Source organism: Cyrtonyx montezumae, unplaced genomic scaffold (assembly GCF_038088225.1).
Source record: "Cyrtonyx montezumae isolate F1298 unplaced genomic scaffold, pur_monq_1.0 scaffold_0, whole genome shotgun sequence".
Lineage (NCBI taxonomy): Eukaryota > Metazoa > Chordata > Aves > Galliformes > Odontophoridae > Cyrtonyx > Cyrtonyx montezumae.
Window position 1 is genome coordinate 16,699,996 of NW_027071824.1, and position 12,354 is coordinate 16,712,349.

The 12,354-nt window shown below is 48.6% G+C and overlaps 1 protein-coding gene across 3 annotated transcripts in view; it reads right to left on the reverse strand.

The window, feature by feature from the left end:
* TMEM63B (transmembrane protein 63B) overlaps positions 1 to 12,354 on the reverse strand; it is a 36,426-nt gene that overhangs the window by 14,200 nt on the left and 9,872 nt on the right. For all 3 annotated transcript variants that reach the window (XM_065755540.1, XM_065755548.1, XM_065755531.1), the window contains exons 2-3: positions 2,006 to 2,204; positions 1,322 to 1,401 (exon numbers count right to left, since the gene is read on the reverse strand). In XM_065755540.1, the coding sequence (XP_065611612.1) occupies positions 1,322 to 1,401; positions 2,006 to 2,182 (257 nt within the window). In that variant the 5' untranslated portion in view covers positions 2,183 to 2,204. The remainder of the gene's footprint in view (positions 1 to 1,321; positions 1,402 to 2,005; positions 2,205 to 12,354) is intronic.

The following is a 12,354-nucleotide window of genomic DNA, read 5'->3' on the forward strand; positions in this document are numbered from 1 at the left end:
AAAAATTCCAGCCCCATAAAAAGCTCACCCTGTCCCCTGGACAGGTGAAGCAGTAGAAACACACAGGGACAGATACCTGCAGCAGCAGGAACTCCTCCTGCAGATTTCAGACCAGCTGGCATTACTTGCACCAAATTAATCTAAACTTGTACTGCCAAGGGGACCGAGCAGGCTGGAGCTCAGCCTCATTCTAACCTTTGGGTGCCATGGGCTATTGGAACTTATAAAACAGAAGCAGCACCAACCACCAACAGCTTTAAGCCACACTGCCTCCGGCATGTGACAAAGTACAACACACACGCTAAGTAAAAAAACCGCAGGACACTGTATAGCACAGGGCAAGACAGTCTGCACAACCTCCCAGCTGCACCAAGATGAGTTACTCGTTCAGCACTGGAAGAAACCAACCGTTCTTTCCACTGCTTACAGTAAAAACAGGAACAGCAAAGGTATGCTCCTGGAAAAAATCCCAGACATCTGTCTTCAGTGTGGGATCACCACTGCCAAGGGGCCCTGACTTTTACTAGGAGACATGACTGAATACATCCCTTCTGCCACCCTTGCTCTGTCTCTGCAGAGCTCTCTGAGCAGTCTTGTCCTATTGGACTCTGCTTTTAGGCTCATCACAGGTCTTATAAAGCAGAGCATGGGAGCAATAGCTGGTAGTTTGTTCACACTTTGCCCTGCAAAAAACAGCTGATGGCTCAACACTTTGACCAGCCAGGGGAAAATGAAATGCACAGGATGAACTCTGCATTTGCACTCACTTTTCAATCTTCACTACCACCTGGGCAGGTCCCTGCTCCAGCCTCATGTGTGTCACATGCTCAGCTTGTCAGACAGGCATCCTGGCCATCCCTCCCCCCGCCCATCCTGCTTCAGCTTTATGAGCAAGTTCCAGAAATGTAGCACTCTGCTTCTGAGTGCCCTTTACAAGAAGCTACATCCTGCAAAGTCATCTTCACAGTCTTAAAGACTTCAGCATGGCAGTTCATATCCATTCTGTGACTTCTTTTCCCTCCTCCCTGGCCTCTGCCTGCTGTTCCTTAGGCCATCTCAGCCCCTGTGCAGCTCTGTCAGCACAGGGACCAAAGGTGACACTGCAGCTTTAGCTCCTGGAGCCAGCAGAGGCTGCTCCCTGCACTGGTAAGAGGATGCTGAAACAAAAAAAAAGATGGTAAGCAGGGACTTCCCCTGTTTTGGGAGCTCAAGGGATACAACTGGCATGCCTTTCTTCATCTGCCTCTGGCATACACAAGGAGATTTATCCCTTCTGCAAGGAAAGGTGCTTTTTTTTCTCCTGCCTCTCTGCCATGCTTACCTGTCAGCATCAGTCACCAGGGCCAGGCGTCCATAGTCCCAAGCAACTTTACGCAAAATTGAGAAGACAAACAGCAGTGCCTGGAAAACAGCAGAGAAACAGCTGTGAGGTAAGACATTACTCACCTCTGCTTACAGAGGCACAGGAACTGAAGGCAAAAGGGGACAGGACTGCTCAGCTAACAAAATGCTGAGACTGTAGAACAGCTCAAGTCCTTAGGGCTGAAAAATTAGGCTGTCTAGGTGGCTGGAGGCAGACTGAGGTCTAGGATGCAACACACAACAGCTAAGCTGGTCACAGGATCAGAAAGTCCTCTTGTCCTGAGCAGATAAGGTTATGGCTACAACATCCATGGTCCCACAATCACCAAGGAGGACCACGCAAAAACTTTGGGTAGGTAAGGCTGTAGGGACTCAGCACAACAAGCAGGAGTTTTTGGACACAAGACTAACCTAACCTGTGCCTTTACAGAACACTGGCAACACCTTTCCACAGGCTCAGTGCAGTGATGCTAGAATTAAGTCATAAGGCCCAGGGTGGTTAATGGACACAATCAAGACCACAAGATCTGCCAGCAACAAAGCCAGGAATGGAATTCGGGACCTTCAGTTCTGATCAGACCACAATTCTCCCTTCATGACTAATTAGGGGGGAAGGTGCCAAAACAGCCATAGACAAACTTACAAGAAAGCACATGAAGTCAAGGGCTAGGACGGTGGGCACCCCGCCAAAGGGCAGCCCCTGCAGCACTGTGCTGCGGATACGGGCACTGTAGCAGTAGTCCTTGGTGCTGTTGCTGCATGTGGAGGCTTTGCAGGAAGACCCTGCTGAGCCCAGGGTGGCAATCACGTAGGGAAGCATCTCTACAGCTTCATCGTCTTCCCTGGAGAACAGAGAGAAAAGGCTGGTTAGTGCACACCAGATGGTTAACAGCATAGTCCCATCAGAGTTGGGACCACACTCAGCCACTATCTTGGGCTTTCCTGTACTACAGGTTCTCCCTGAGAACCAGTGTCCAAGAACAGGATCATGTTTAGAAACCTGCAGAGCTTCCAGGGGTGCTGGAAAAGCTCATGGGGTCTCTGGTAAGCTGCTCCCACCAGGCACAGCCCCAGAGTCCCCCTGCCTGCTCCCAGCTCTCACATCATTTAGGACTCACAGACTACCTCCTCCTCTCTTCCCAAAGGTGCAGCGTCTCAGCACCTTCCCCTTGGCAGGGAAGGCATTTAGCTACAGGAAAGAGTGATCGTGTGAGGTGGCATTAAGTCACATCTGGATGATGGAAACAAACTGCTATGGGACAGTTGCTGCATCACGATCCCACAGCTTCCTCTGCCTGGCTGCGTGCCATTAGCTGTATTAGGCTGAATCACCGCTCTCGGCTCACTGCATGCCTCAGCTCCCACGGCCCCCACCACAGAATGCTCCCACCCCTGCCTGCTTTCTTTCCTCTGATTTGGAAGCATTATGCAGAGGGCAGAGAGGAAACTCAGGATCTACTGTTCAGCTGGCCACTTCTCCCCCCCCAACAGAATGCTGCAGGTGAGCTACAGCCAGCACAGTGCTATCACTGGAGATGGGCAGATGTTCCTTCACAGAGCAGCTCATCAACACAGAGTGTACCACATCAGCATAGTCAAGAGCAAATTGAGCACAATTGGGATGCCCTGGGAAGGAGAGATCAGCAGAAACACAATCGCTTTTGGGTCAGCAGAGATGAAACCCCATCAGGTAATGAAGGCTTGCATCAACCCCAGTGGGTAGAATCAGAAGAGTTGCCAATTGCCCCTAGCACCAACAAGCCATCCTGCCACCCTGATGCACGGCATGGCTGCTACCACCAGCCTTGCCCTTCCAACACCACAGGAGATGGTGACATTAGCAGAGAGGCCACAGGGTGCATCCTGGCAATCTCCTGCCTCGCTGCAGTGATTTATCAGTGTCACAACGCAGTGCTGGCTGGGTAATGACCGTCACACAGCTCACTGCAATGCCCAGAGTGCCCAGATCAGCTCAGCTAAGCAAACGTATCACAACAAGCAAAATCCCTCTGCACACAAGCACTGAGGGGCATTGACCCCACGGGAAAAGCACTGAGCAGTCCTGTAAGAGATTCACATTCACAGCACTGGACTGAAGCTGCCAGGAGCTGCAAAAGGGAGCGGAAAAACAGCAGGAAGCCAAGCCATGAGATCGCAGCTGGCAACTAGCTGGGGACAGGCCAGCAGGATTCACCCCAGCTGAACCAGAGAGGGACTCAGGAGCAGGGAACATGTGACAGCAGCTGGGAGGAAGAGAAAGGACAGCAAGGGACACAGGGTCCTGCCACCAACCCCACCAAGCTGCCTTGCTGACAGCATCACCAGCAGGCTGGGACTCGTCACAAGGAACTCGCGTGCTTGGGAGTAGGAAGGGCTGTGCTCTTCTGAAGTGCCAGTCTAGAGTGCTCACTGCAAAAAGAAATGCTTCCAATTCCTCTTTTGGAGAACACTGAAAACTTCTAGGCCTTAAAGGATGCAGCAACAAGTTCCAGATGTTAGCAGTGTTGTGTGTAAGACTTTACTATCCCACTGCAACTCTATTCCTCGCCATTTCTGTCTCTAGGCCTCCACCTATGATACCCAAACAAAGTTCCCCCCCACTTCCCATGGCACAAAGTTTCCTCCAGCTCCAATCCCACTCACCATACACCCCAAGCACTGCTTGCTCTCTTCTCACCCTAAGGAAACTTAACCAGAAGTGCATCCAACATCCTGGATGTGAGAGATGACCTTGACTTCCAGAACAGCATTCTGATGCTCTCAGCATCTCTTATAAAATTCCTCATGCATCTGATCATGATTTATTTCTCCAACTGCATCCGTACACCTTGAGGAAAAGCACTGCTATAAGTGGTCTGCACACACCATTACCCTGAGTAGCTGCAGTAGTTTAGGGACCAGTGATGTCCCAGGACAAATCATTTCTTACAATACACTGGACTTTGTGTTTCTCAGTAGTGACTCCCTCCTCCCTTCATGCCACTGTACATCTTGCCTCTTGAGAGTTGCTTCATCTTGAAGAAGCTGAACAACTGTGGGATAACTGCAGACTTTGCATACCCTGTTACACATTTTTTGGGGGTCACTAACAACAGAGAACCCCATTCTCCTGCTTCATCACACTGCAAATTGCTCATCCACTTCTGCCCTTGATTTCTGGACGCTGGGCCAGTTTTTGATCCAGGACATTATACCTCTTCCAATGGAGAGCTCTGTTTGCTGCCTTTTATGGTCAATTTCAGAGGTTTTTCTAAACACCCAAGCAAATTACAGAAGCTGGCCAAGTATTACCTATCAACTATTACTGTAGTAAAGTACTGAAAGACTTGCAACAGATTAGGAAAGTATGATCTTCTTCTGCAGAGACCAAACCATTCACCTAATCCCTGAATGTTTTATAGCCCCACTTCCTTCCTTCTGAAAGGAACAAGGCTTATTCGCTCCCACTGTCCACGACTCCATCGTTATTTATATAAGCCATTACACATTCAAGACAAACTTAGCAAGCCTGTGGGTATCATAAGTCACATTTCAGAGAAGCAAGTAGCAAATATGTACTTTTTTTCCCCTAAATCCTAGAGAACAGACTGAAAGAGAACAAAAATGAACCTTCCTCATCTGTCCAGTACCCCAGCCAGAACAGCCCATAGTGGAAAAGCTGTGGCATGCACCCAAGACTTACACTGCTTTTGAGCTTAAAGGGATGCCTGGAACATCTTTTTCACCTGGCATCTTTCTTAATGTCATTCTGTGGTGACCTTACAGCACCCCAAAACCTTTCTGGGTGACCATAAATGCTTCTCAGTCTTCCCTTCATCAGAGAATACTGCCCTTAGATATGGAGGACATTAATGGTTAAATGAGTTAGCTGAAGCTTGAAGGAGGCAAAGGACAGCTGAAGCCCACCTTGGCATGGTCCTGGAGACACTGAGCTCTCTGGAGGCATAAAGGTCAACCCTTTGTGCCCATCTTTATTGCTCCATCCCAACCTTCAGGCAGGGAAGTACTGTGAGAGCTGGGGTGCTGAAGGCCAGCCTGACCCCTCCTGAGCACAAGCAGCACTGCCCACTGCAGCACAGTCAGCAGGACATCAGACATGGCCCCATTCAACCCCAGAGCCTTTCCCTTCTGCCTGATGCGTTTAATGCTGACTTCCCCAGTCTGCAAGGGAGCTTCCCCAACAGCAAGGCCAGCATAGAAAGACTTGCCAAAGGCAATTCTGCCTCTTATTCAGCAAGACACACATCCATTTCCTGTATGCAGCAGGAAAGAAGGGGAAGAACAGAGGTCCTCCTGCCTCCCTCTTACCCTGCTGCATGCAGAGCAGCAGGAGAGGGTCTGCTTGTCATTACACTGGGCAGCCTCCTGCAGCCAGGCAGCAGGATGCTCACTGGGGACCTGCCACCCCACAGCAAAGAGCAGAGCTGCAGGGCACAGGCACGGACGTGGGCGAGCTCTACCAGCCGCGCCACTGATGTCAGCCAGACGCAAGGAGGTGACCTGAGAAACGCTTGCAAGGAAATATAAATCAATAGAGCACATCCCCACACATGTAGCCAGAAAGACGTAAGCACGCCGGCAATGTCTGTTTGTTCTCTCAGTAAATTTTAATAACCCTGTTGGTAATTAGAGGAGTGAGACCATGCTCTGGCAGAGCTGTACCTGTTTATGGCAACAAGGCAACTTCCTATTGGGCTGAGGGCAATGAAGACAGGCAGCTGGGTGCCTGCAGCCCCAAGGGCAGGGCACTGCAGATTCAGATATACAGAGATGAGGGCAGCAACCCTTCTCTCCAACTCCCAGCGGACACAAGTGGCCCCACATGGGTAAGGAAGGCAGAGCAGCAGAGAGAAGGACAGACAGCTTTCTGGCTGCAGGGGGGTGCTCTGCCTCCTCAGTCAACACACAGCTCCCTGCATGCCTCTCACCTTCTGTATAAGCTGGCCAAGCAGCTTCCCAGCAACTACTGGGCCTCCAATGCCTTCATCTGGTAGGCTCCGCTTCTTCAAAGTAAAATCCAGGTCAAAACAAAAGCCCTGGGTACAAAGTTCTTCCAGCTGGCTCTGCATCAGACTTCAAATATCTGCTAGCAAAGGGCATCATATCTTTCTTCTGTGTAACAGCACCTACCACCGACACTAGTAGGTCACGGTCATGGCCAGCTCCTGGCTCCACACTGCTCTATGGCTGCCTGCATGCCCTGCTGCTCAGGAAGACCTGGTCCTACCGCCAGCACACTAGAGGCTCACTGTGCTGCAAGGGACACCGTTCTCTTGACTAGGTAGTATAAGCCCTCTTCTTTCCTGCAGGCTATTTTCTCATAAACGACTCTGAGTACAACTTTCATGAAGTTCAGGGAACTTTTCCATCTCACAACTGGCCCTTTCAAGATGTTCTCTCAGTCACTGCCTTCCTGACTGAGTTTTCACATCCCCTTGAGCTGTGCTCTCCTGGGTGTTCTGAGTACAGCTGCCTTCATCCAACAGGAAACCAACCAATGCAGACACAGCACCCGGCACTTCCGGATTGCTTATGAGAGCCCTCCAGATCCACTGCATTTGCCTCCTGATGACATTACACTTGGCCACCTGACACATTTACAAGTCTCTACTTGCAGGGTGCCATCCATGTGTCCCACTCTAGTCCATGCCAAGGGCTCATCTCTTCCTCTGCCGTTGGCACAGAGCCCACACCAGCCACCATGTCTCCATGTGCAATCTAGCAACCACCTCTCAGCCTGCACAGCAGTGCCATGGCCAATCAGATTTGCATTAAATTTTGAGCATTAGATTTCATGAGTCACCGAATCAAATACTTCAGTTCCAAATATATCTACCTGTCATTTCCTCTTCAAGCTCCCAGGCTGTAAATCTATCTGAAAGAACCCAAGTTTGTCTGCCAGCACATACTTCATAAACAAATACTGCTTACTGTTTGGTCTTCCTTGCTTCCTGCAAGCATATGCTGAGAGTGATACAGCAAATGCAACACAAACATTTAGTAGCAAGACCAACCATGTTCATGATCACGTATGATGTATACTTTGTGGAGCTGCGGCCACATGGTAACAAAGCCCTGGCTGGGAGCTCCTGGTGCTGTGGTTATACACATGAGCCCCAGAAAACAGCGCTTCAGGTGGCTTCCTCACCTACCACCCAGCACCTCAACAGCAGCAACTCCACCCATTCCCAACGGATGTTTGCTAAAGGCAAGGATGGAAATTCCAGCATCCCCTAACACCACTGGTTTTCATCTTCTGATGTGTAGCTCTCAGCAGCACATCAGTAGTTCCTCTGGGGTTGCCTTCTGGGTCCCATCTTGAATGGGTCTTTTCAGCAATTATGCTATTGCTCAATGTCTGCCTGCAAAGTTTCTAAGGGCCTGCTCCAGGTGGGCTGTGCCAAAATACATTCTTTAGGTGAGAATGACTACTTACAGAGAATCTTCACTGCACAGATACTACTTTGGCTTTTGAGCACCATCAAGCAGAACTACTCAGGAACACCACATCTGGCTTGGCTCAAACACTGACCAATCTCCCCACTGATCCCTTACATGCTCTGGATTTTAACACATTCCCCTCAATTTAGGTGACCAAAAGCTACCCTGTCAGTTTCGCACAGGTGAACATTTTAGAAGCTTCGCATCTCTTTCAGTTCTCATCCTCTTTGTTTATAAGCAAGCTCACCTCATCTTGGAGCTTCTTGTTTATCTCCGACGTTAATCTTCTTGTGCATAGGTGAGTATTAACATGTTTGCCTTCTCTCATGTCCTGTATCTGTCCTTTACCAGACTTTGCAGGCTGGGCATTCTTATCCACACCCAGCTTTTCTTTCTGAATGCAGAATCCCTCCTTTACAGATTTCTGAGCTAGTCTGTCAAGGTCACATTGACTGTTTCCTCCTCCTCACTTCTGCATGACAGGAATCTTTACTTTCTTGCAGCAGAGCTCAAAATATACAGAAATTTCATCCACTGGGCATAAGCCCTTACCTACACAGCATGATCAGCACTTCTCACTAAGGAAACCCCTAACGATGCACATAACCAAGAGATAGCAAGCAACATTTCAGTTGCCAAAGCTGCCGCCCCCCAGAGGCTGGCAGGACATCCTATTCCATCAGTCCTAGGAGCATCCCCACTCCCCATCATGCAAGTTGCTCACCCAGAGGTTATCAGGGGAAGTTCCTTTCAGTCCTTTGAATACAAGGATTTGACAGCATGACACTGGACAGGCAAGGAACTGGGGGAGTTCCTGTAGATGGTACTGCAGAAAAGCCCCATGCTCGTGCACTGAGCAGTTGCTTCACAAAGACCCAAGAAAACTGAAAGCCTGCATCAGTTCAGAAACTGGAACAGAAGGGTGCACGTGGGCTGCTTAGAGCAACATCCCTGGAAACACTTAGCAGCTCTGAAAAAAGCCCTCCTTTATTTGGCACTAACAGGAAAGGGCTACCAGTCATGATCTCAACCAGCAGGAAACACAAAGGGAAGCAAAACCAGGAAGACTAGAGGGAAATCCTTTCCTTCGTGAAGGCAGGAGGGCTAATATCTGTACAGGCAAGAAGTCAGGATGCCACACGAGCTGCTGCAGCAGGTTCTCCATGTTGGTGGGAACATCCGCTCCAAGTTCTGTCACTGGCACCCTACCTATAACAAGCAAAGCTGATCCTTTTGTATGGTCCTCGCAGAGACTGCCACTCAGGCTGGAGATGGTCTAACCTTTTCCTCACCTTCCTTACTGCATAGCTAGAGTAACACTTCTGTGACAGGGTTGGTTACAAAGAATCTACAGCACAGGCAAGCCACAGAGGTCAACTGCAATCACAGCACTGCAGCGCGCAGAGTTGAGCTCTCATCATGACTACACCCTGAGAAGGGATTCAGTAGCCAGAGCAAAAGGAGGAAAGAAGTCAAGTGTTCCTCAACAGCAGCCAACATCAGCAAAGGGCTCTCACAGCAAGAGGTCTGGATGCAGCCAGCAAGCCAGGACAGCTAGGGAAGAACCTCTAGGAACCAGCCAGCATCCTGCATCCTCTGTGAAAAGAATGATAGGAGCTAGACCTTCAGCAACAGCACTACAGAGGAGGGGACTGCACACAGAGCTGACACAGCATCTGGTAGAACCACAAGCAGCAGGGTGACCTTGGCCATGACATCCAACTTTGGAAACTGTGATGCTGAAAAAATATGCTTTAAGGCACATAATTCCCCCCATGTACCCAGTCCCAGTAGCTATCAACTTCCAAAATGAAGACAAGTAAGTTGCCCAGCCTATGAGACCAATTTTGAGCTCCTGCTGAGAGCTGAATAAATAGAGAAGGTCACAAAATGAGACTGATACTAAACACAGCTTTGAGACTCACTGTCTCAGAGCACTGCTGCACACTACTACGGATAGAAGACTGTTGGACCCCACTTGGTACATTACAGTGCTGCAAGGTGCTGCAGTCCTCCAGGATGCTTGTTCTGATGCTGCCAAAGAGATCTGCTCCAGAGACAGGGAACTGCCCCTGAACAGCCTGTGTCTGCTGGGCAGAACAAATGAGTTCTTGAGGTAGACCTGCTCTTGAGGTAGGCCAGAAGTGCACACACAGACCAGGCTGAGGATGCAGGGCATATGGCCAGCCACCAGACCTTGAGAGATGCTGAGTGGGCTGTTCTGTTCCCTGGTTTCTCTCCACTTTTTGGTCTTGGCAAGAGCTAGGCCATGCTTGGGAATGCAGGGAACAAAGTGCTGGTTGGGCACTGGGCATAGAGATGAGGGTAGCCAGCCAAGCCCAAGAACACAGCAGTAGTACTTCAAGGCAAGCAGCCTGCTTCCCAGGTCCACAAATAAAGAGAGGTGAGATCAAACAGCTACTTAGACTTGAAGGAGGGCAAGCCTTGTTTAATCTAGAGCCCCACCTCCATGGTAGGATAAACAAAGAAATGGTACTTCAATTGGGCAAAGCCACTCTGAATCATCATTTACACGGAGCACTGCTCCACAAAAGCAATTACCAAAACCTATGGAAGTCCAAGGACTTGCAGTTGGTAACATAGGTTCTTCTTGCCTGTTGCCCTTTCTTGCACTTAATAAGAACACTGAAATCCCAGCTTGACCTGAATATGACACCTGCAGCAACAATGCATCCATCAGATGCTGTGCACAGAGGGCTGCCAGTGGTGATGTTAAGAAGGGCTCTCTGGCTTAGGTGGGTCACCTACACACAGAGGAACAAATACTGGGCATCTGCCTGGCCTAAGAGAAAGTAATACCAAGATCCAAAGCAATGGCCTTAACTTCTAGGTAACAAAGCACAAGCTACAGGAGCAAACATCTGCTAGGAGTTTGAGCCTTGATCTTTACATATCAGGGGACACAAGACCCTCTGCATATTCTGACCATATTTTCTGATTGCCCCTTTCCCTCCCAAAGCACACTCTCATGCTGTGTGCTTCCACTGACTGCTTTTAGTGCCAAGGGAAAAATACTGTGTACGCAATGATGGCTGGGACCCAGATGCCCTGAGTCAGGAGGAGCAACACACCCAAATCCAAAGGAGCTAGTGGACCCCAAAGACCACTACAGCACTTCCACAACCATTGCTGGTTCATATGCTGATATCAGTGAACACGCTGTTCCGTATCTCGTTCCTGAATCAGACAACATACAACGTGTACTATACAGAATGACAAATCACCTGTTGAAGCTGCAGCTGAGGCCTCCAATGCAACATGACAGAATAGCTAACAACTCCTCCAGAATTTTCCTTATAGGAGCAAAGTTTGGCCTTCACAAATGTATCACAGAAGCAGGAGTATAAAAGCAATTAACAGATTATAGCATTCAGAGATTGATTACTAAGTAATAACCCAGATGAGGTTGCTGCTTCTCCCAACACAAATCTAGCTTTGGCAGCTGTATGGACTTAATGCCTGTTAAGATGTTTCTCCAAAGATCTTCATGCAAAAGAAATCACCCCTGCTCAGGAAAGTTCCCAAGTACATACTTATCTTGAAATGCTCTCACTGAAGTGCTTCAAACTTAAGCACATGGGTAAATTAAAGTGTTTACCTAAAGAGGGACAGACTCAAGGAGTGTGCTCTGGTTCGAGCACCTGATGTTTTTCCTTGAACACTCACTGACCCTTGGCTATGCATACTGGTTGTCAGTCCACCCTCAGTTGAGCAACTTGGGGTATAGTATTTGAGCTAGAATTTATCTTTGATGGCAAGAAATAAAATCCAGTGGCACACTTTGAAGCAACAACTATCAAACACTGCCTCTGCATCCATATCCTGAGATGTAAAAGAGCTCTCCTTCAGTAACACCAGAGCCAGTTATCAACAAACTCAATCTCTGTCTCCCTAGCTTATCCTCTCGTTTCCTGCTTCTCCCCAGCACAGTCACCTCCCACAGTGACCACACTGTCTAGAGTAGAGGAGTTTTTTCTTTTAATAAATACAGTAGTTTAACAAGTACCAACTCTCATATGAAGTTCAGTTTTCACCATTTAAAAATCAGCTAACATTCAAATCTCTTAGCTGTCTCATTTTCAAATACTGGAACACAATTGAACCCAGTTGCCAGACTTACTTCGTATCATCAGCATTAGAGCTTATCAGGCACTTGGCAAATACTACCACACACAACAAACATGGCCCTCACATCTCCACTGCTGCACAGTGGGGTATTTTGGAAAAAAAAAACCACCCAGAAAATAAAACAAAAAACTATTTGGGAAAACAAATAACAAAAAAGCAATAAAACAAAACCATCAAACCTCATGCTGGGGAAGATTATCTACAGATATGAAGCACAGAGAGGAACTTCCTTAGCACACGACAGGCTTCCTACCACTTGATTCCCAGACAGGCACAGAAAGACACAAACAGCATGCTGGAGATAAGGCAGAAACCTTTTAAAGGACATCAAGTTGTTTTTGTTTTTTGTTTTGCTTTTAAACCAGTGAGGGAAACATAGTACCACCCAGCTCAGCTCACACA